Source organism: Acromyrmex echinatior, chromosome 17, assembly GCF_024713525.1.
Source record: "Acromyrmex echinatior isolate Ae372 chromosome 17, ASM2471352v2, whole genome shotgun sequence".
In the NCBI taxonomy this organism is placed as follows: Eukaryota; Metazoa; Arthropoda; class Insecta; order Hymenoptera; family Formicidae; genus Acromyrmex; species Acromyrmex echinatior.
The window spans coordinates 6,390,991-6,415,672 of record NC_141868.1 but is presented as its reverse complement, the minus strand read 5'-3'; the positions used below and the strand labels follow the sequence as shown (position 1 = coordinate 6,415,672).

At 33.5% G+C, this 24,682-nt stretch overlaps 2 protein-coding genes across 6 annotated transcripts; one reads left to right on the top strand and one right to left on the bottom strand.

Moving 5' to 3' along the window:
- Window positions 1–107: 107 nt before the first annotated feature.
- LOC105145320 (hypothetical protein) lies at window positions 108–13,315 on the top strand. Of its 2 annotated transcripts, none has more exons than XM_011054784.2 (2): window positions 108–2,110; window positions 12,047–13,315. In XM_011054784.2, the coding sequence occupies exons 1-2, from the start codon at window positions 2,006–2,008 to the stop codon at window positions 12,383–12,385; spliced, it is 444 nt and encodes a 147-aa protein (XP_011053086.1). In that variant the 5' UTR covers window positions 108–2,005; the 3' UTR covers window positions 12,386–13,315. The 2 variants fall into 2 exon arrangements, with proteins under 2 accessions (XP_011053086.1, XP_011053087.1); XM_011054785.2 differs by lacking the exon at window positions 108–2,110 and adding an exon at window positions 6,392–6,639.
- LOC105145322 (Rho GTPase activating protein at 71E) lies at window positions 13,230–24,676 on the bottom strand. Of its 4 annotated transcripts, none has more exons than XM_011054786.2 (11): window positions 23,997–24,676; window positions 22,250–22,480; window positions 20,982–21,042; window positions 20,181–20,452; window positions 19,903–20,104; window positions 19,269–19,431; window positions 19,119–19,196; window positions 18,394–18,551; window positions 18,164–18,283; window positions 17,957–18,089; window positions 13,230–17,469 (listed from the first exon to the last, which is right to left on the bottom strand). In XM_011054786.2, the coding sequence occupies exons 2-11, from the start codon at window positions 22,357–22,359 to the stop codon at window positions 17,051–17,053; spliced, it is 1,716 nt and encodes a 571-aa protein (XP_011053088.1). In that variant the 5' UTR covers window positions 22,360–22,480; window positions 23,997–24,676; the 3' UTR covers window positions 13,230–17,050. The 4 variants fall into 4 exon arrangements, with proteins under 4 accessions (XP_011053088.1, XP_087271032.1, XP_011053090.1 ...); XM_087414906.1 differs by lacking the exon at window positions 23,997–24,676 and adding an exon at window positions 21,400–21,493 and having other exon boundaries at window positions 22,250–22,340; XM_011054788.2 differs by lacking the exon at window positions 19,119–19,196.
- Between the last annotated feature and the right edge of the window lie 6 nt (window positions 24,677–24,682).

Sequence of the window (24,682 nt, the reverse complement as noted above, 5' to 3'; positions counted from 1 at the left end):
AAACATATTTTTTTAATATTTAAAAAATATTTCGTGTTGCATGGGATCGAAAATGAAAACTGCTGAAATGTCGTGAATACTTTTATCGCATTCTGAAAATGCTTTCTATACTTTTGACATTCAAAGATAAGTTTAAAGATAATTCACTACTCGAACTAAGTACTCACCTTGAAAAGTCGTCGAGGACAAAAATATTGTTTTCAGATAATTATATTACGAAGGAGACAAATAGTTTTGTTTTTCATTGCTGCATTAGAACTTTCTTTTTCGGTAAATTTCGAGCATATATTTTATTTCACTGTAAATACAAAGCGTAATGACTGCGTCAAGGCAAAAATCAAAGCTTAATTAGCACTTTGCGCTGATTAGATTATACTTTTAGATCTAGAAAAATATAATTCCTGTTTCAGTGAAAAAAAACTTTTTACAGTTGCAGAATAAACATTTTACTGAGTGATTAAAATTCAACTCTATTCTTTTCCAGAACGTTCACTTCTTTAAATAAATTTTTCTTTATCGCGGAAAGATAGAAATCTTATCAGAAAATTGCAAGAACGTCCTTCGTGAAAAAGTCTAATTGCCTCAATTTCTAAACTAAAATATTCTACTGTCTAAGTAAGCTACTGTCTAATAAAAACATGAAAGGAATGTTTTTGCTGAAATACCTAAAATTTTACATACAGACTTAAAAATTATTTCGTTACTGCAGAAAATTTTGATATTCTAGGGAGGGCAATCAGTTTGAGTTTCCGAGAAAATTATTTTTATGGTCTAACAAAATTATTTTTAGATTTATCTAAATATGCAAAATTTTAGATTTTTCAGCAAAAACGTTCTTTCACTGATAGAAATTATTTTGTACAACCAAAATTTTGTTGATATATGACTAACAAAAATGTCCCTACTTTTTATTTAAAAATTGTATTGTCAAAATTTAATTATTTTAATCAAAATTTGGTAGGGACACAATTTAGGACACAATTTTTTAATGAAAAAGTAAGGAAATTTTTGTTAATCAAGCCACATATCAACAAAATTTTAGTTGTACGTACAAAATAATTTTTCTTAGTGTTCCATGTATCTATTACTAGACAATAGCTCGAGAATATTTTATTTTAGCGATTAAGATCTGCAAAATTTTAGATCTTTTCACCCTTGAGAAAATTTATTTTAAAAAACTTAAAAAAAATACTTACAATTTATCGTAGAGAAAAAAACCTAAAATATAAAAGTAAATTTGAACATTTTAAACTCTCTTTTCCTTAAAATGACTTTAAGACTTACTTAAGAACAACTGAAAAAAAAAAAAACTAATGTGCTGTCCTGATTACATTAAAATCCTTGATTATACAATATAAAATCCTTGAAAAACAAAATATTTTAAATTATTTTGGCGCGCGCGCTCTCTTAACCTTTTACACATTTTAAATTACCTCAATATTTTTTAAGTCCAACTCTTAAAAACTTTAAAAGTAAATTGTCTCAAGGGCATGGTGGAAAGATTTAGATTTTAGATTATTTTTAAGTTTCTTAGATTTTAGAGAGAGAGAGAGAGAGATCTTTCCGTGCAGTGATGATCGAAGAGGATCGCTTCAGTCCGAATATGGCCGCACCTTTGCGAGTATCCGCAGAGTGGGTACGACATGCGGAAGTGGAGGAACGACTCGCGCCAGCAATGCCAGCATCCCTCCATCCTTCCTCAGTTCCTCTCGTTAGTCGGCGATCGGGCGGCGAACAGTACGGTTCTCGATCGTACATCTCGTGTGGATTTTCCTCCTTCTCCTCCTTTTCCTGTTTCCTTATTACATCGAAGACATTCTCTTCGGAACGCGAATACGTGCTCGCGAGGATGTGCCTGAATTCCTCATCCAGAAGTCTCGTACGTCGCTCTTTGTCATCGTAATTCGATCCCAGCTTCGTGATCGATCTCAGGTGACGGCAGAAAAGGACGATCAAATTCGCACTGCGAATAGTATTGACGTATGTGACGCGTGATAATAATGCTATGATCAGCAGAGGAGAAACGGTGAGAGGTAAAGAAGAAACGATCAGCATGAGATGTTTCGAGAGCTTCTTCAAGCACACCTGGCGACCACAGCAGGTGCATAAGGTAAAAACTAAATTCCATCGTTGTTTTTAACATAATGACCTGATCTGGCTTTATCACTTTAGAGTGTCGATCGACACGTTAGTTTGATATTCTATTCGCGATTGCAGAACGATGTATTGTATTGATATGTGCTATCAGGTACGATAGTCGCATACAGAAAGAATGGTTCCGCTGAAATACAATAAAAAAGTTAGGATAATATAAATCTAAAAGGATAATATAAGGATAATATAAATATAAAAGTTAGGATAATATAAATCTAAAAATAATCCAGATAATAAAAAAAAGTCTTTAAAATCGAGTTATAAAGTTTAGAACGTTTTTTGCATCTAAAAGACGACTTAAAGTCTTACGTTAAAGTCTCACAATTTTAGACTTTGTGCTGTTTGAGAATCATGTTGGACTGTTAAAATAATTACGTTGGAAGCTCAAGCATGATGACAATATGTGGGAAAAGCCTTTGACATTTTGACAATTAAGCTGAGCGCCTAACAATTATTTAGGTGCCAACATAATTATTTTCAAATCTATATCTAAATTTTTAGATACTTCAACTATATTTCTTCTGCGCGTTTCTTCAAATCAAATCCTTTTCTTTAACAAATAAATATAAATAAAAAAAAAAACAAATTGAATCGTATTTATTTTTCAATTTACACTTTTATTATTATTTTAATGTAAAATTTAATATATTTTAATGTTTTGTAATAATTTAATTTTATTATTCAATTGGTTCTGGACGACGGTGTTTTAAATATGCTTAAAACTTGTAAATGAAAACTGTTTTAGAAGGTAAAAAAAAAGATTATTAACTAGCTCTTTCATAAGAATTTTATCATATAGGTGCTCTTCTCTATCGCTAAAAGATAACAAAGACCATACGTAAAATATTATTGCATGAAAATTTACTAAAACGCATAGACATTTCGCAAGAATACCTTAACCACCGAAGCTTAGCACAACTTCCGTTATTTCTGAAGACGTCATTAATGACTATACTTCCTACGTGAAAACAAGACTATTTTTATATTTTTCATATTTTTTTCCTTGGCTGTTGCTGATGGTATTTTTATTGATATCCAAAAATTCAAAAATACATTTTATAATAAAAAAAGAATAGAGATCTGCAACAATAACGATAAAATAACATTAATAACGTAGTGCTTTCTGCGTTAAAATGAGATTATTTTTGCATTTTTCGTAATTTTTTCTTGGCTGTTGGTATTCTTATTAGTATTCAAAATACATTCTTCAATAAAAAAAGAATAAAGATTTGCAATAATAACAATAATAGTTGCTAAATTTTTTGCAATTTTCGAAGTCGCTACATCCTCAAAATAATTTATTTGAAATATGGTCTACTCGTCTCCAATTTATTCATCGCAATAAAAATTATAATAAAATCAATAACTGATAACTGATGAGAGATAACCAATCAGAAATCCCTCATAATTAACAATGTGCAAACTCAAAAGAATAAAAAGGTTATAATGATTGACGATGTATTAATAAGTGCGCTTAAATTTACAATATCAAAATAAATATTTAATATGTTGTCATTATAAAATAATATTTCATAATATTTCAATAATATTTCAATTTTTTATTCAAATACTATCAACTTTACAGAAAAACTGCAAGAGACAAAAATCATTTATTTTCTTCTCATAAAGTTCTGAGAATTTTTTCAGAATTTTTTCAGAATTTTTTAATACTGTATTTTCTTTCATGGTAGTAAAAAAAAAGAAAATGCAGTACTATAAAGTTGATAAAAAATTCTGAAAAAATTCTTAAAACTTTATGAGAAGAAAATAAATGATTTTTGTCTCTTACAGCTTTTCTATAAAGTTGATAGTATTTGAGTAAAAAATTATTCAAGACCAATATTTGGCAATTTTTAATAATTAATATCTTGTTAACTATTGCGAAAATTGCAAAATGGTAGAGAACTTTTCGACTCACAATCAGTTTAGTTCTCTCTACCTACTCATGAAATATTTGGCGATTTTTTCCAGACACCCTGTATATATATACATATAATATTATAATTATTATTTAAAATTATTTTATTATTTTCTTATAAAGATGAAGAAACATTCATATAAAGATGTTTCTTCATCTTTATACGATTATTTTCAATGTTTTCTATTTGTGGCAAAAAATTGTTTAGAAATATATTTTATTATTATTGCAAATCTCTATTTTTCTTTTTTTATTGAGAAACATTGGGAATATTCGTATAAAGACGAAAAAACATTTTTATACAATTGTTCCCAATGTTTTTCTATTTGTTCTTTAATTATTTTACAAATCTTGTATAATAATTTTAAAAAATATACGATCTATTTTATTTTTCGTTAATAAATTGCTAATTAATGTTTATTTTTTAAATTAAGGTTTTTAAAAAAATTTTCTAATAAATATTAGGTGTTGGAATTAATTCGTAGCGTTTTTAATGAAAGAATGTTATTTATTTCACATGAGCATTAAAAAATACATTAATGAAAGTACTTCCCATCACTTGTAAAACGCTACGAATTAATTCCAACACCTAATACTTTTTGCACTCATCCCCCCTCGACTCTCCCCCCCCCCCCCGTATATCGGAACACGGTCATTTATTGACAGGCGCAACTTTTTATCACAATTCATGTGCCTGTAATACGCATGAATTAGCGTTTTTTACTGACAGAATTAGTGCACACTCAGTGTACATTAAAGTTGTACACTAACCTAGTGTCTGAATATTTAAAACTGAGATATCTCAATAAAATACCCAATGTATATTTTATCAAATACCACAATAAAATGTATTGACGATTTCGCAGTTTAATTCGTTTCTATATTTTTATTAAACATATATCTTCACGTCGATTTGTGTACAACGGCTTTAAAGTGCACTAAGTGCGCAGCAGCTAGTGAAAAACATTATAATAGTGCATGCACTATGATTGACTACTACCGATAAAAATTCGTATTGTAAAATTTTATCTCACCTATTAAAAAATATTTGTTTGACTAACTTGAATGCGTTCGCGTGTTTATTCTTCCACGATAAAAATCGATAAAAATTCTTCAAAATGGCCGAGCGAGAAGCGCAGCGACGGGCGATCGGTTCATCGATATCAGTCGACCGACTTCTTTTCTCGTTATATCTAACACGATTAAAACGCGGTCGTTATTATCGTTACGATCGCCGGGATGGCACGTAAGCTTCCCGAAGGTCCGGCGAACGATGATCCACGGAACATCACGCGATTTCCATAATCGTATCTGTCCTCGCGGAAAATAATGGACGAGAGCGAGAGAGAGAGAGAAATAGAATTACGCAAGGTATGATTATATATTTGATGCGCGCGTATGTCGCAATATTTCCTCGGAGATGCACGAAGGTGATCGCGTCCTGAACTTTCCTCCATCGTTCCATCGTCGAGCGTTTATGTAGCGCATATAATGCAGTGTAATTTGCGCTGTGAATGCGTGCAATTTCTATGTAATTTGTGAAAGTTTTTCTTGGAATTCTTCATATCTTTCGGATACATTTTTCTATATACATGTGAGAATTTTTCACAATTTCTATGTAATTTTATAACGTCCTGATTTTTAGAAAATTTTTCAGATTTTTTAATGCAAATTGAAACACTTTTCAGAAATGCTAAGAAAGTCTACAGCTTTTCTAAAATTCTTTATGTAAGTGCAACTTTTGGAATGTTTTAAGATTTCTCATTCTATAATTTTCGAAAAAAAAAATTATAAAATCTGAAAGTTTAAAGTATTTAAGAAAGTCTTCATAAATTAATATTTGTAAATCTTTATATATGTGAAATTTTTTAAAATGTTGTAAGATATTAAAATTTTTTCCACCACGAAAGTACCTCCTCTCATTTTCCAGTTAGCTAAAAATAGTATTCTGTCAGAACAATTATCAGACACCTTGTACATCTTTTATATATTTATATATATATATATACATATATAATGCATATAGATATACATATATATATGTATATACATATATTATATGACAGTAATATATTCAGTATTTGACGAGTACTCACGATTAATCACAATTTTTAATAATTAAGTTAAATAACAATGGCAATTATTTCGAGGTAAGAAACATGTTCAATAAATCGAAGAAGAAAATACGTTTATTGGCGGAACTTCCGAAGATTTCGACGGTAAATTTCCTCGGGGAAGGGAAAGCTAGTTTATTGGCCGACTGGTCAGGGGTCGCGGTTGATAAGCGGTGATAATGTCTCTCGCTCAGTCTAAACTAGTCAGTTCCGACAGCGATTCGCGTGAGCGAGCTACTGCGCGTCGTTGCGGTTCACCTCGATCATATCCAGGCTTCGAAAGCGGGACTTCCGGAGATTCCGGGTGCAAATTAACAATTCGAGAAATCCGCGAGTTCACGAACGAACAGTTTCTCTTTTTGGAACTCGGAGGTGCCTCCTCCGGAGATGCGATAGTGAGGTATGAGCAAGGACAATTGCTACGTCAAGAAATATGGATATGTGTTCGATAACGTGAGTACTCATGCTATCAATCTAGGAGATCTGGTTAACGTCTTTGGAATTAGAAATTAATAAAAAAAAGGGGGAGAGAGAAAGAGAGAGAGAGAAAGTATTGAAATTGACGGGAAAGAATTAATATTCCTTTTCTTGTCTCTAATTATTTCTCTAAGTTTCTTCTTAATTTTTTCTCTACTTCTTTTTTAACGAATTGAAATTATTGAGAATATCATTTTCGTAATTACAATTTGTTATTTATTATTAATTATTTGTGTTCGTACAAAAAACAGTTTTGCTGAACCACAAATAACAACAAACCATAAAATATACAATAGATGTCAAATTTAAGACGCTGCAGGACTTCTACTGATTCAAATTATAAAAATAAAGATAAAAGAGCCGTTAAGAGAGTCGGCGCAATTAATTAACAGAAAAATTCAATAAATATAACTGAAAATACATTGCTTCACAAACTGTACGTTTCAGCTCCAAACAGTGAGCTCTAACAGTACAAATAATAAATATACAATTATGGTAGATTTATATTCTAAAAAAAGAAACAGATCTGAATTCGCTACAGTCACAAATAAAACAAATAGTATTCTTTAATTTGAAACGTTACAAAATAATTATGGATGGTCAAGCATGACGAATGTTGCAAAAAATGTTAACATTTTATCAACCAACTCACAACTTGAATGTCCTACATAATTAACAAATATTAGTCTTAGAAGATTATTCTCAAATTTTAAGAAATTATAATATAAATAAAAAGATACGTTGGACAAATAAAAGTCAGGAGCAGGTTAGTAGGGCACGATTAAAATCTATTATCAATTATATTCAATTACGAGCTTCAAACGTTTCGACTCACTTTTGAGCCACCATTGGTGATAATAAATAATATCTGTTTAAAGCCCTACTTTGACAAACCTTCATGATCTCCACTCTACATAATTATTTTGATGAAATAATTTTACAAAATCGAACGAATATGCATATACGGGTCTGAATAATCGTGTTATCAGGAATTATCTCGTCCGCCAATCGTCTCAATTTATTCAGATGCTACTCGTCCAATTTCACGATGCCGGCGTCGCAGCTACATTCGAGAAAATGATTAAATCCCTCATAAAAGGAATCCCATTAATATCGACGTTGGCGAACGGACACGGTCGATCGCCTCTAATCGGGTCGTTGACTGTCGTTTGATCCTCGAACGAATGCGGTGAAAGTCGCGTAACGAGTAACGTTAACAAGCTCCCCTTCCCTTTGTTGCTAAAAACAAAAAAAAAAATAAAAACGCGAACTGATCTCAAAGTGCAATTTCAAGAGGCCATCTCGAAGTGACTCGCGAAGTCAATCGAACACTTTGAAAATTAAAGTGTGTTCTATTATTTAGAAATACGTTTTATTGTTGTTACAAATCTGTATTAACTTTTTCTTTTATGCAACTTTTGGAACACATCACGATTTCGCGATCAACTGTGCTTTCGAGATATGTATGTTGCTTGTGTCTTCGCGAAAATTAATTATTAATATGTGTTACCGTTAAACCCATATACTACGCAGTAGAAATTGAGAATTGCAAATTAGATATAAGAATTCGACCAGTTAAATAATTTTTATTTTAATCCGTTTCAATGGCAATGAAAAGGTGAATGTTAGGCTAAGAATCAGTGCTATAATTAGTGCGCTGTAAATATTTAATTAAAAAGGAAATTGTACATGTATTGTACATGAATATTCTTTTATTATACGCTGAACATTAGTTGTAATACATGTAAAATTTATTTTTTTATTAAATATTTTATTAAATATTTTAATTACAATGCCGATTCCTAGCAGTTATTATTGCTGAAACATAAGGAATCTAACATTTCTTAAATTATTTAATCCGTGATCTGATTGGCTAAATTCTATGTGAAAAGCACAATTTTTCCAAAGTATCTAAAAATTAACAAAAATAATTTAATTAAATACAGAAAATAATTTGGTTGGACCATCAATATAATAAAAAATTTTGACATTCTAACAACCAGTTTGAAGATTCTACATAATTATTTTTATGATCCAACAATAAAATTATTTTCAAATCTGTATCTAGCTAAATATTTTTAGATACTTCAGTAAAACTGTCCTTACGTAATTACATGAAATTTTCAATTCGCAATTCTTAATCATCAATGCGTAGTGTGACATGAACGTGAACAGATGATGATGTTTAGATCCATATGGATCAATCCGTTATATGATAAATAAACAGCGAAATCTCCCCTACTCCTCAGAAAACCAGATTCCTGAAATACACGTAATCACCGGCTTGATTTACTCCTTTCACTTTCCGATCTTCATATCCTGACGCATCTATAATACTATCTACATTTCGATTATTGCCATTGCAATGATAAAAAAAAATGAGGAAAAGAACAATTTTTTCAAAATTGTTGTTTTATAAAATTCGTGGTGATTACTATCGCGATGGCATAAAAGATGTCTATTCATAACTCCAGTTTTACACACAGTAAAGCATTTTGTATTTGTGTTAAAATTAATCCTTGTTAAAACTTTTGTGTTAAATTTTTAACGAATATAATGTGATCGTGTTATTTGAATATGTGTCAAATATTGATTAATATTCAACATTTCTAATGTAAAAATAACACAATTTATAAATAAGTGAACAAATAACAAAATTATGTAAATATTTTAAAATGTAAATTTTAAGATAAATAAATTAAATGTGTTAATAACATACATATAAATATTAATTTTATTGAAAAATTATGCTTCCACAATTTGCTTACAAATTGTGTCTCATTGTTACATTTCTTGTTAATTTTTTGCATAATTTTTGTCCCTTTAATACATTCATTTTATTTCACAAAAATTTAGGTAGACCATTTGAGATTCTAAACGCTTGATTTCACAATACATGGTAACCTAAAGATTAAAAGTAACCAAAACACTCATAAATGAATTTCATCGATGAATCTGTTGATAACCTTTAATCTTTAATCTTTTACCTTTAAACTATAATAAATACTGAAAACGAGTCTTAAAGATTTCTACAATATGTTAAATTCAACACAAATTTTCAAAGAATAATAAAAAGCGAAGAGTCAACTAAAACTTATTGTAATTCGAAAAATACATATTTGAAATAAATTTAAATAACAAATATTCATACACAGTAAAAAAAAGTTGTGCTAAATTTAACATATTTCACATGTCTCAAACGGTCCACTAATTTTTGTGTTAATTTAATATAAGATGAATATGTTAGAAAGTAACACAAATATTATGTAAAAAATTAACCCAAGAAGCGTAATACTTTGACACAATTTAAAAACAAATTTTATGTTAAATTGACATATTTATAACGTTAAATTTAACTAAAATTAGATACTATTTTTACATTTTTAGTTTAGACAATGCCTCTGTGATATTTAACATATGCAATACTATATATAGATTTGACAGATATTTACTACTATAAAGAGAAAATAACACAAAATATATGAACCTTTTTATATAAAAATGTGTAACTATTATAGTTGTACAGAACATATTTCTTCAATAAAATTAAGATTTATAATATATTAACTCAACACACATATTTCATTCATTTATTGTTAGAATTTATGTTTTAAAACTACATTATTTGTATGTCATGTTGTTATTTGTTTGCTTACTTATAAATTGTGTTATTTTAACACTGAGAAATGCTAAATTTTAATTTAACATTAAAATATTCAAACACAATCATATTATGTAAAATTAAAACTCGGATATATTAAAAATTCAACATAAAATTTTAACCAAAATGTGAGTTTCTAACACAAATACGAAATGTTTTTTATTGTGTAAGCGGAGGGAGGTATATTACATATTTTATCTTTTAATATAATTGTTTTAAAAGCTAGTTGTTTTAAAACGCGGAGACAAGAAGATTAGGAGAACCTCTAATAGTATTTAGAGTTTAATAGAATTTAATTAGGAATTTAGTCTAATTGGAGTCTAATTTTAACTGCATCTAGTTTTATTTTTCCATAACGTATTAGACAGGTCGAGTTTGAATTCGGAAATATGAAATATCAACCGGGTGGTTTGCAGGATGTTTAAAACCACTGACAGAGAGAGATAATTTTTTTCCGGCAATAAAGGTTAAAATACCGCAATGTTTTTGCTGTACTTTTTTCTGCGATATCGTAATAATATGTTTACAAATAATATTATTTTTATTCTCCTACACATTTCACGTGAAACGTCTCGTTGTTGAAACAATGACGAAAAAGAAAAATCTTTTGCATTTCTCATTTGTTATTTATCAAGATAAGTTGAGTAATATACTAATGTCGATATATTTTAACGATTAGGAAGTTTTTTTGAGAAAACTATACAACAAAAGCACGCCCCAATTTAACGAAAAAAAATTTTTCTGAATAAAATATTCGAAGAGATTATTTTAATTTTTCGATTTTAAGTTTTTAGTTTAAGAGATTAAGAGTTTAAAAGAGTCAAAAAAATGTTATATCACGCTTTACATCGCATTTTTGAAAAGTTTCTGAAAATTGCGTAGCAGATAAAACCCCCAACGAGAAATGGCTATCGATTAGATGTCGAATTAATGTCGAAATTAAGACTGTTGATTTATTTCGAAGATTCGAATTTTTTGAAGCTTCAGAAAATATATGCGAATGACGAATTCATTTAGAAAATGCTAAAAATATTATAAATGAAAAGAATTAATTAATATATGCATATATTGAAAAAAATGTAATGTTCTTAAAGGAAGTTTGGAAGTATTTTTTTATATTAATTATGTAAATAAGGAAGGATAATGGTCAATAAAATAAATTATCCAATTAAGAAAATTTAAAAAGTAAATTTATTCTCAAATGAATGAATAAAAAAATAGTAAATTAATATGAACGTTTTGGTTTTACTGATTGTAAATCTTTCTTAGCATAAAACAATAATTTTAAGAACGAAAAATCGAGACAAAATCCTAAAAATTGATGAAAGTGGTTAACCTTACGTACATATTTTTTAATTTAACAGTATAATTACGACATAAAAATATTCGAAGTTTGAAGTATCAAAGATTTTAAATGTCGAAGCTTCGAATCTTCAAGTTCAAAGTCTTCGAAGCAAATCATCAGCTCCAGTTGGAATTATCATACCGATGTCGATTCGATATTAATTCGATGAGTTATTTCTGGCTGGGAACATTTCTGAAGCTTTCGAGCGTAAAGAAACAATAACAATTATTATCTTTCCTTATTTACATGATAATTATATTTGTTTCTTTACGCTCGAAAGCTTCAGATTATAATTAACTATAATTTTTCTTTTCCTTATATAAACCGCATTATCTACAACAAAAAAGATGACATGACATTTACCTCTTGAATTCCAGATGGATTCGCCGTCAAGATTTCAGCTGGCGACGAAGACAGCGGAGGTGCACCGGCACGCTGCCGGTGAAACCACGGAGATGGGCGAGGTGAAGGTGACCGCGCCGAGCAGCAACGTCGCGACGTCGATGCCGTCGACGACGCATCCCAGTGGCAGCGACGCGATGCCCTGCAAGAACGGCGGCTGCAAGGTCTGGAGGAACAGCCGAGTCAGAGGCAACGAGCCGCACCCCGAGAGTCCTTGGCATTCGCTCAAAACTGTCTTCCTGATCTCCGTGATCGTGGCATTCCTCCTCTGGATCATCATCTACACCCTGCTGGACCAGTATCGGATCTTGTGATCGGGATCATCCTCGCTTTACAAATCCTGCTGTGTCCTCGCGATTGCAAATCGGCGATGAATTCTGCGGCCTCGTGATTTATGGGTGATTTATCAGAGCTTGATGGCGATCTCGCTGGTGTTGAGATCGCGATTTATGATCGGATCCATATGACTTCGTGTTCTCCATTATAATCGCTAGTTTGCGGTTCTGTGACTTCCCAAGTAAACCACATAGTAAGAACGATTTTACTGAGGTATCTAAATATTTAGTTACTCTCTAAAACTTTTGGAGCAAACCTCACTTTTAAAGAATGAAATTTAAACTTCACTCTTTCCAGACTGATTTAATTTTCACTCTTTGAGATGAGATTCCACTCTAAAGAATTTGGAGAGGATACTTCAGTAAAACTGTAACTAACAGTAATGAATGATATAATTTCACTCAACAATAAAATGTAATATAACATGTGTTACACAGTAGTTACATTGTTGAATATCGAAATTGTAACATTGATGTTACTGACGTTTACTGGGTTGTGACTTTGTGATCGCAATTTATAATTCGATATTGAATTCTATGACTTCTTCGTGATTTTGTGATAAACCACGATTAGTATCGGGACTAGCAAGCAGCGTATATCAGTTCTACGTGGTTTACTGCTGTTGGGACCAATTGGAGTACGTATTTTTCCACCATCGCATTTTCTGCATTTCTAACTTTACAACGTTTGTATTACAAATCATATATTGCGTTGTGACGATTGCTCATCAAAACGAAATGTGAACAAATCTTTGGAGAAATTCGGAAGGAACGACCGAACGCTCAGGGAGAAGTTCTCCTGGCAGCTAAAGGCTTCCATAAATCGGATTGTAATATTGTATATTTCGTACTGTTTTATAAATATTTGGCTCCTGTAAATATTCGAATAAAATACGTCGTTACACAGTACATTATTACATTATTCGATCCCTTTATTATCATACTCGAGCAGATTGCGCGCTGAGTCTGGTTGTTAAAAAATTAAAAAGTACGGCAAATCTTCTTTTTACACAGAGTTGTAAATAATACTGAGAGAGACGCGATTCTTAAGAAAGATCTTTAAAAATTGCGCGGACCTTAGTAAATCTACAAATCGTTATAGATCAAAAAATTCGTTCGCCTTCTCTTTTTATGACACTTACGCTAATCAGACAAATAAATGAACGAACGTTTTGATCAAAGCAGCTTAACGGCTCCACGTTTTTTGGCCGGGACTGTAATAGGCAAGGATCTCAAAACGATACGTAATGTAGAGGAGAAAAGGGTAAATTAAATCACTAAAAGATATCATGGGCCACGAGAGATTATACAGACACTTCGCATTGTATGATTACAAAATTCTTCGTTATTTTTCTCTTCTTTTGCTCTCGAATCAAACAAGTCCCCTTCTTCTCTACACAGTATCGCGATGAAATTGTCGTTGGTAAAAAAATATGACTGCGCACGCATGATCGAGCATGTATCTCGCGAGACAACCACACAGCAACGGGCTCAGCGAATCGCGATCCGCGGTAGACGACAACGTTATCGTTGTTGGGAACAAGCGATCTGAGACAACCAGAAGCCAGCAGCCTCAGTCGCAGTCGCAGTCGCAGTTGCAACCAGAGCAACAGTCGCAATCGCAACTGCAGTTACAATTGCAGTCACAGTCGCAGTCGCAACCACAACCACAGCAATCGCAATTACAGTTACAATTGCAGCCACAGTCGCAATCACAGTTACAACCACAAGTGCAGCCGCTACCGCCGTTGACGACAACAATAACGTCGTCGACGAACACACGAGATCGAGAGACGGATCCGATGCGACAGCATCCAAGCGCGTGGAGATTGCGGGATGACAATGACGATAACGATGGTGACAACGATGACGATAACGATGATGACGACGACGACGAGAACGAAGAAGAGCAAGTGGACAACGTGATCTATTCCTGTCCACTTTCGTACGCGGTTTTTATCGGATGAGCGAGTAACGATTGTGCGTATTTTTCAGTTCTCCGCGACGGAAAGACGCACGCCACCGAGGATAATCTTGGTCGGCTGGGACAGCTTCCGCACGAGGCTGCTGCTATTCCTGATCGGGTGCTTTCTCATCTGGGCCTGCGTCTTCTTTCCTCTACTCGGCACGTGAACACCGACTCTTGCTCCTCTTCTTTCTCCTCGTATTCCACTTCCTTCTCCTTTATCATCCCTCAGACGCGAAATGATGACATCGAGTACACTTAAATCGATACGGCAATTCGATGCGGCGACATTCAACACGATCACACATACATACTTTCACGCGTTTACATTTGCATATATATTATATATATGTGTAATATATATATATATATATATATATATATATATATATATATTACGTCCAATATATATAACTTTACATTTTTGGTATTCAATATTTACACGTTATATACGTCTAATCATAAATATATTAATTTACGTAATGGCCTTCACGAAGAAGTTTTTAACAGCTCATCTCCGAACCATCTTAAAATTCATTTACTCCTCCTTTCGCTTTCTTTAAATATAAATCGCTCATTGCAAAATCTCCATGGCTTTATATATGTCCATGATACACAATTTCAGTATTTTCTTTTTTAAATAATTATCGACGAACGTGTGGGTTTAAGACGGCTTGAAAATGGCTCTTCGGTTGCGAGACAGAGAAGGCTTGAACGAATCCGTCTCTGTCGCTCCCGTTCAAGTTCCCGCAATATTTTTTCCGCAATATTACGCGATTACTATATCGATTACTATCCTCCTTGGGATCCGGTCGTACGATCGGTTTAATCAACCGCAATCCCTTGGAAAGTCCGCCGCGCGCGGTCTTCGTCGCGCAATTACACTACATTCTTATTTACGGAACACTTTCGTTGTGTTAACATATGTCGTTATATGGATGCCGTTGTTCGCTTTTTTTTTTCTTACGGTGGTAAATATCTCTCGTTTTGTAGTCGTTTGCTCTAGATGAGAATAATATCGAGTAGCGACTTAATACGGTATAGTTTCTACGTACAGGACGAGTCAACAGAAGCGGAATCTTTAAGAATTTCCCGTGAATTCGAAGACAAAAAAATATATGCAACGCAATTTAGGTGATTCTATCGTGGTCAACTCGAATGTTTGTAGATAACAGAATTGTAATTAATTAAAACATAAAAATCGAAATGTAATTAATCCACGTTTTGTTTCCTTCAACAATTAAGTGAATATACAATTTTTTTTTCAAATTCAAAGAAAAAAAAACTTTGTTTCATTTCCGTTGACTCAGCCTGTCTGATCTTATCAACGATTTTCGTAACGTACACGCGATAATACGACCATAACATTTTCTATAATCGATGTCTTACAAGTATAGCTTACATGTACTACTAATTTGGCATGTAACAACCGTGACTGTGCGTTTATATACGAATAACCGATACGTCGCGATGAAGGAATTCGCGTAAATATTGCAAAATCTACCGAGTCCTCCTTTTTTCGCGCGACGTGTCCAAATAAATTTCATTTATGAATTCTTTTTATGAAAAAACATTTCGTTAAATCCTATTTCACAACTCATGACTTTTATCTCAAAGTCTTAAATAATTTTTTTTTTTAATCCCTTTGAATTTTTTCTTCTTATCCCCCTGGATGGACTTTCAACCCACATAGAAGAGTCGCAATACCACGAATAAAAAACAGAATAGCGTTTGGTCTATTCGTTTGAATTAAAAATTTTAAAGGAAGAGAATATATTATTGTCTAACCGCGTTCTTAAAACTTAACTTACATGCCTCGCATGTAATTCCAAAAGAATATCCCAACGTTTTCATCAAGAGAAAATGAACTCTGTTATAGATTGCACAAAGAATTCATGAGACATTGCTGGACACGTCGTGGAACATCTTGCGTATATTACGCTGTTAGTCACGCGATGGTAATCGATGGGATAAGTTTCCGAAGTGTCTAAGTCATATTTCTAATAACTCGGAATAAATACAAGTGATGGTGATACGATTCGTGTGAAAAACGTCTCGATCAATCTCGAACGAAATTATCGAGTACGCAAGAAAAGTTAATTAAAATATCGCGGGGCAAGAGTAAATGCATCTGGAATGCCACGATAATGTCTATTACACGAGAGTAACCGAACAAAGTTAAACCGGTATGTTCAACGGAATAAAAATCAAGAGTGTGTTCTCATATAATCCCTCTCTTCTTCAACGTAACTTAATTAATCGTTCTGTTACACGGAAAAGTGATAAAATTTCACGACTATAAAACAATGAAAAACGAACTATAATATGCGAGAATAAATAAATCTTTGTTTGTGTATGTACGTTGTATATGTGTATGTGTGTTACTACGCAATTTTGCGCGAGGAAGATATTTCGAGTTCGATACTCCTGAGCGTCGTTATTAAAATTTAAAAAAAAAAGATCTTATATATATATACGCAAACGAGATAAATTTGATATTTCCTAAACGTCGAACATTAGGATAAAATCGTCGTCCAAGTTTGTGACTACGTATAATATTTGGGGTAACAACCAACGCGAAAACATATTTCACGCGCGAGAAAAGTAATACCGTTCCGACATTCCTGAAAGCGGCGAGTTAGATTATAATAAAGTAAAAAAATAAAAATTAAAGTCATTTATATTCGCGGCTTGTACGTCAGAGTGACGTGAAACGTTTTCACGTCCATCTCCGTGCAATCCTGCGGCCCAATGACACCGTCGCCGCTGGTGCGCGACGGCACGCGCGTCTCCTTGCTCGCGTGCTCCTCGAAGATATCGTTATGGCTGTCCATCATCTTCTCGGCCGTTGGCTGCTGCTGATCCGCTGCCATTACACGCACGATCTTCACGTTTTTGATCGTTTCCAGGGAACGCGACTTGGACGCTTCCGTCACCATCGCCGCCGCGGCCGCTGTAGCCGAGCGACCAGCTCCTTTAGTACCGTTCTCTTTGTTGCGACGAGACGAGTTGCGATGCCAACGTTGCTTCTCCCTGGAGGCAGTTCTCCGAAGACTCGGCCGCTTCACCGATTCCGCACTGGCGCTCAAACCCGTAGCTGTATTCAAAAAGACTTTATTGAACAAAGACTCAAGGACAAAGGTTGCTTTCCTTTTAAGAAACAGTCGACACAAACTTCGTTCTATCCTTCTTGACATTCAATAAAAAACAAAGAAATTATATTGATAGTTTCCTGAAAGAAAAGCAGCCAGAAACAGATGTTTGATCATATTCGAATATTTAAGAAACCAGAAAAGAAAAAGGTTGATGTAAGCCAAAATATAAAGAATTTTAACTTATGTAGGTATATATAAATATAAAAATAATTAAATTATAACAATATTTCTGTCTCTCTCTCTCTCTCTCTCTCTCTCTCTCTCTCTCTCTCTCTCTCTCTCTCTCTCTCTCTCTCTAAAACTTATATATTAAAAATAATCTGATTAATGATAAGAAAATATGAGATTAAAGAGCAAAAATATCAAACTCGTGTCAATCTTCTTTTTTCTGGTTATCAAAGAAGACTCTCAAATCATGTGATTGTTTACCTATATTGCCAGAGGAAGACCGATTGGAACCTCGTAAAATGTGTATCGCCGAGGGATCACTGTCCGAGGCAACTACAGGCGTGAGAAACCATTCAGATCTAGTTCGCATTCGTGCGGCTTGCCTCTCGTGGACCTGCGGTGGTCAACGATGACATTATTAGTTCAATTGTCTGTTCATTTGTCTTCATTGAGACACGATCGTCTTACCTGCGGCAGGTAACTGAGACTCTTGGTGCTCTCGGCATAACGATTCACCGCGCGAAGCTCTTCCAGCGTCATACCCATTGTCCCATGTTGACTGCCATTACTGGATGAACGACTGGGTGCCTGTAATAATATAATCTATTTTCTATGCTGCTTCAAATATTTTTTGCATTACGATTGCGACGTTATACGAGACTATGATTGCGATTTCTTATCGATAGATGCATTTATACCTGGAACAAGCCGTTTTCCTCTAAGCTCACCGAGAGACGCGTGTAACTCTCGAGTAAGGTGTTCTCTGGAATCATACCTAATGATGACGCGAGATTCACAGTCTCCGGCACGTGAATTAACGCCGGAGTTGACTGCGATTCCTCTTGATGCGACATACCTATAGTGTGAATTAAAAATTATTACGATATTATAGAGATACTTAGAATCTTTTTGTTGTTATATATTAGATTAATATTAGATTAGATTAACAGGAATATAAATATATTCCCCTTTTCTCATGCTATATAAAATCTTGGCCAAAAATATTAGGCACTTTAATAACTATTATTTAAAATTTTAACTCAAAAATTAATTTATGGAATTTACTGTAAATTATTTTTTGTTTCAAGAATTTTAAACTTGTATATAATGATAACAATTAATAGGTGACAATAAAAGAATTCCTAATGAATGAGAAAAATATTAGTGCCTAATATTTTTTACCAAAGCTGTACAATCGTTTTAAATTATTATTGAGTTAAATTATTAATTACTTTCTCCCTAAAAGAGAGATAAAAGAAAAATCTTTTTTATCGAATACGAGATGCGTTGTAGAAAAAATGATGGCGCAAAAAAAAAACATGATTCTTGTTTTCGATGTCACGATACGATGATTACAGCCAATATGATTACAGCAATAGCCGAGAATCTAAATGCTCAATTCAATGAGATCAGATTCACTTACATTCTAAATTCAACTTCAATCCCCATTTTTCGCACTCGTATTGCAACCACGATTTTTCAGCCTCCAGCGACAGCTGTCCTAAAATTCATATACTCAAGTCGTACACGCGCGATTAAATCGTCGCAAATAAAAATGCGCGCGCATACTTACTCGATACAAGAGTGTCCGGCGGATATCGGAAACTAAAGATCCAATCTTCCTCCACTTTTAATATCCGGCCGGTTATGCGCGCGTAATACTCGTAATTGTCCCTTCCGAACAGATTGGAAACACCGAAATTGTCTATCATAAACTTGGTAATGCGGGTGGCGATCTGAAAATAAGTCGACCATTAATGATAAATAATGTTGAAATCCTCGAAAGAATTTCGATTCCTTTATAATAAATTTTTCTCGAGCGACAATAAATTTTTCAATTCGCAGACTGACAATCTTAAAAATTTGTGTTTATAAAAGACGGGTGCTTTCCAGCAAGAGATACCGGTGACAGTGAATTATGACAACCTTGTTGTTTGCTAATATTAAACAAAAAGATGATTCACTGTATTACACTTTTTTATCTCTTACTAGAAAGCATCTACTACGAAAATAAAGAAAAAAGAAAAATACAGCAATTATACAAAGATTATTTTCTTTCAGTTTAAATTAAATTATACAGAATAATTTTTAATGCTCGGATTAAAGTATATTAATAATATTAATGATTTTAAAAAACAACAAAAACTGATGGGAAACGAAACTATCCGATCATGATAATAATAAAGATCAGATTTCGCATCAAGTACCTTAAATCTGAGAACATCCTCCATCTTAGCAGTCTTGCCGTCGCTGACGCAACTATGAAAGAACGAGGGTGCCACGGACACCCCCAGAGCCTCACTGGTCATCCCCGTGTGCGCTCGCTCACAATTTACTGCTACTATCCTGAATGTCCCAAACAGCAGTACCAGTAACCGTTGTGTATATATCGGCATAGAGGTAATTAATCTGCGCAGCGTAATTTCCTTTGTAAAGCCAACTAGTCTCGAGAATATAGTGAGAGTGTATCGCGAGAAATCATCACCTGTGTATCTGGTCCCGTTGTTGTTCTACACTATCTAGCTGGATTATGGTAAACAGTTGTTGCTCCGTCTCTTTACCGAATATTCCACCGGGTATCTTGCGCAAAAACTTTTTTAGAACGCTAGCTATCGTGTAATCACTGAAATTATCCATGTTGACCAGATGTCCGGTTTGCAGGAAGTGTACCAGTTTCTTCATGTTACCCTGGTGGCCAGGTGCCCGAAAAATATCTTTTCTGAGTGGAGCTTCCTTGTTCAGTTTCAATATAAGGACCTGAAATAAGGGAACGCTATTATTGTAATTGTATGTACTTGTATATTCACATATAAATATTACTAAGCACCAAGATCCACTTTAACTGAAAATGGCTTTCTTCTCTCTCATTTACATCTCTATTTAAACTATTATTATTACTTTATAATTACTCTAGAAGTTTTAATTTTCCGTCTACAATTTAGATTTTTTTCAACCCAAATTTTTTTACTGCTCTTAGCTTTCAAAAAATGTGGAAAAATACAGGATTACTTTTCAACATATCTATTATCAAATGAATTTCTCAGCCCTCCTTTATTTCGCAGAAAGAGTGAAATTTCGCTTGTGCGAAAAAAATAAAAATATATAAACCTCTTTTCTCGCGCTACATATAATTGTCATCAATTATTACTAATTGCAAATTAAATTATTTTGTTTCTAAAGGAGAGAGATATATATACAAGAAAAATCTTTTTATCCTCGTTTTTATCGAATACAAGATTCATTGCAAATGGAGGATAAAAATATAAGTTCCATAATCGTTATTTACCAATAACGGGCCAGGAATATCATTTTTGCACACTTCGTTCAGGGGTGCACCAAACTTGACCCTGCAAAAAGAAAGCAGAAGTTTGCAAACGTTATTTTCTCAGCTAATGGGAATACTGTCGGATTCGATTCCGACGAGACAATAGCGGGAAATTCGCATGAACTCTGGATGTAGTATACTAAAGCGAGTTTCTCTAAAATAGGCACGGGAAAATATGTTGAATTAGAGGCGTCACGGCGCGGGTGCGTTTCATTGTTTGTTACACAAAATTGCGCTACTAAATATGCGCTACTCTGGATTCGCTAAACAGCTTTCAACGAGTCAGCACTATTAACACAATAGATCTCCGAATTGTCAATGCATATTAGTATAATAACATACGATACACGTAATCTTCGCAAATTCTGCGATTACTTACAAATGCTACCACGCATCTTCTCAGAGCATCAAACATATAACGCAGAGTGCTGACAATATTTGCTCGATATATCGTTAAATATCAATTATCACATCTGTGAAAAAATTTAAAAGATCTTTATTACCCCGATTAATTTCCTTATCGACATGCTGTCTCACTATGCTTTATCTATATACTAAGTTAATGATCATCTACAAGAAATTGATTGTCTAACTGTATAAACAATTGATTTAAATTCACGATTATGTAAATACAGTTTATAATCAGACGATTTATGCTTTCTACTTATTGTTAAAAATTGCAATCAAGATTTTTAGAAAATATATATTCGAATTTATGTCCCTCTTTCTAATTAAATATATACAATCATAAAAAATTGATATAATTTTTTTCAATTACATGTTACTGTAAATATTATATCACAACTAATAAATTATATAATAATCTCTTTCCTTTTTCCCAAAAAGTATATTTATGATTTGAATTAACAATTATATAAATGCATTTTTTATAATCAGACAAGTCACGTCTTCTACTCTTTATCAAAGATATACCATTGTAACCAAGATTTCCTGAAAATTTATATTCGATAAGAAACTGATATACATTATTTTTTAAAATGATTTATTGCTGTACATATCTATTATGTCACAGCAATGAATTGTATATTTACCTCTTTCCTTACGACTTTCCAAAAAAAATACAAATCTATACAAAGTTTCTATACACGTGTGTATATAAATACAAGAAAAAGGCAGTTAATTTTAAAATAACACTTTCTAAAGATAAAATATTGATTAACAAGCGACCGAAGGGTGACCATATTATTTTCGTAAAGCGATATACTAACTTTTCCAGGCGTCTCGGGTGCGGAGGCTCTGAGGAGGGATGTCCGCAGCTGGTTACAACATTTCCTAACGTAGCAGCGCGTCGATGCATTCTCTCTGTCCAGCTGCTCATTGTACAAAATCTAATGGCAATGACATGCGAGCACTATTCACTCTGAGCTCTTCGCTTCTTCCAGCAAAAACGTCACGCTCTTCTCCCAAACTCCAATCTTCCGTGCCTCCTAATTCAGTCGCTGAAAGCACATCGTAAGATTTTTGCTCGTCCTATACTCAGTTTCTAATTTCTGATGCAAATATGTGTCACGTTATGACTTAGAAATTCATTCCCATTGTATATATCACTATTGTATATCGATCACAAAGATAACTTTGAATTCGACCTCTTCACTCTGATTTATTATCATCGATATTCACAAAACTTCCTAACTCAGGAATATACGTACAATTTTACCAACGTTAATACACGAGCTTACTTAAATAAAACAGATTTGTATGATGAATAAAGTTTCACTAATGAATAAAGAAGATTCCATATTAAATAGAGAAATGTAATTACATTATTTCTGTATTGTCTGCCGTGAAAAAAGCATTGATTCAACTAAGAAGTCAGTCTGATAGAATATCATTTGAGTAAATTTGAAAAAAATAGAATCTCAAGAATCTTAGATACAGATCGAAATGATTTCGACAATTTGACCTTAGCAACTAGTGATTCATCAATGTGGGAATTATCGGGAACAAAGAAAAAAACTATGAAAGCAAGAAGGAAAAGAACGAATGTAATGTTCATTTTTATCGATGTAAATTAACTTGAATCACGGATAACTTTAAATTTATTTATCTTTTCCTAGTTCTGAGAATTAGAAAAAGATAAAGAGTAAACTCAGATTAAAGTTACATTTATGTACATTTATAAAAATGAACATAATTTGTATTGTTAGAACTAGAAAAAAATAAAAAGTTAAACCAAATTAAAGTCATCTTAAAGTTAACATAGATTTACTTTAATATCAGTATAACTTATTTGTTATCTTTTCCTAGTTCTGAAAATCAGAAAGACATATGTCCATTTCTATATCAATATAAAATATCTTTAATATCAGTTTAATTTCCTGTTTATCTTGTTCTGATTCTTAGAATTGGAAAAGATAAAGAATGAAGTAATTGAGAGATTGAAGTTAATCTACATTTACAGAAACAATCATAATTCTAAACAAAATAAAAACAAAAAGTAAGTCAATGTTGGTCCAACTGACTTTTCATTTTTTTCTAGTTCTAAAAATTAGAAAAAAAAGAAAAGTAAGTTAAACCCAGGATAAAAATTTATATTGATAGAAATGGACATTTATTTTTTTTTATCTCTATTTCTACCAACGTAGATCAACTATAATCTTGATTTAACTCCTTTTCTAGTTCTAAACATTAGAAGAGAATAAAAAGTAAATTAAACCAAGAATTAAAGTTGATCTACATAAATCAACAGAAATTCTTGTAGCTGGAAAAAGAGAGAAGTTAGTCGAACAGAAATTGAATTAAAATTAAATTACATTGGTAGAAACATAATCCACTACTAAAATTAGAAAAAAGACAACAAGTCAAACTGACATTAAAGTTAATCAACACAGAAAGAAAGACAAGTATAAAAGGCGAGAGAATGGAATCCCGACAATCGTATCGACAGTATGAAAGCCGGGAAGGGGAAGGGAAAGGGAAAAGGAAAGAGAGAGGAAGAGGAAGAGGAAATCTCACCGAGGCACGAGGCACGGGACGACGACGGTGAAATCCTCTCGCCGTCGAACGTCGAGTCGAGTGAGCGCCGCGAGCGTTTCGCGGTCAGGTTAACCTAATCACGCGCGGAGACGAGGCAGCCGCAGGCGGGCGACATCGCGCGGCGCGGGACGAGAACGGGGAAGGAGAAACGGACACGGCGGAGGTGGTCGCTCCCGCACGCACCAGCGCGGCCGCGTCTACGTTTCCATGGAAATGTCGCGGCCGCGGTGCCGGAGCAGCGCCGACGGCAATGACGGCATCGTCACGCCACGTTACTGGACCACGCCAGGACCACCCAGGATCCAGGACCCAGGACACGGGACACGGCACACCGACCGACCACACGTGTCTCTTCCTCGTCGGGGAGGGGGAGGGGAGGAGGAGGCCACCCTCGTCACACGGCGTCGACGGCGTGCCAGGAGGAGGGCATCACTTCTCACGTAACTGCCACGGCCCGCGCACCACCGCCCGTAGCAGCAGCTATCATCGCAAAAAATCAATATGGTTTCCTCCTTGGATAGCCTGGACTACCTCGACTGTCTCGGATGGTGGACACACTGACGGATGGACGGATGGATTAATGGCAAATTCACATGGCGCTCGATGATGCTCTGATGACCACTCAGGCCATTGGCTGCGTTCAGCAGATTCAATAATTGAGTGAG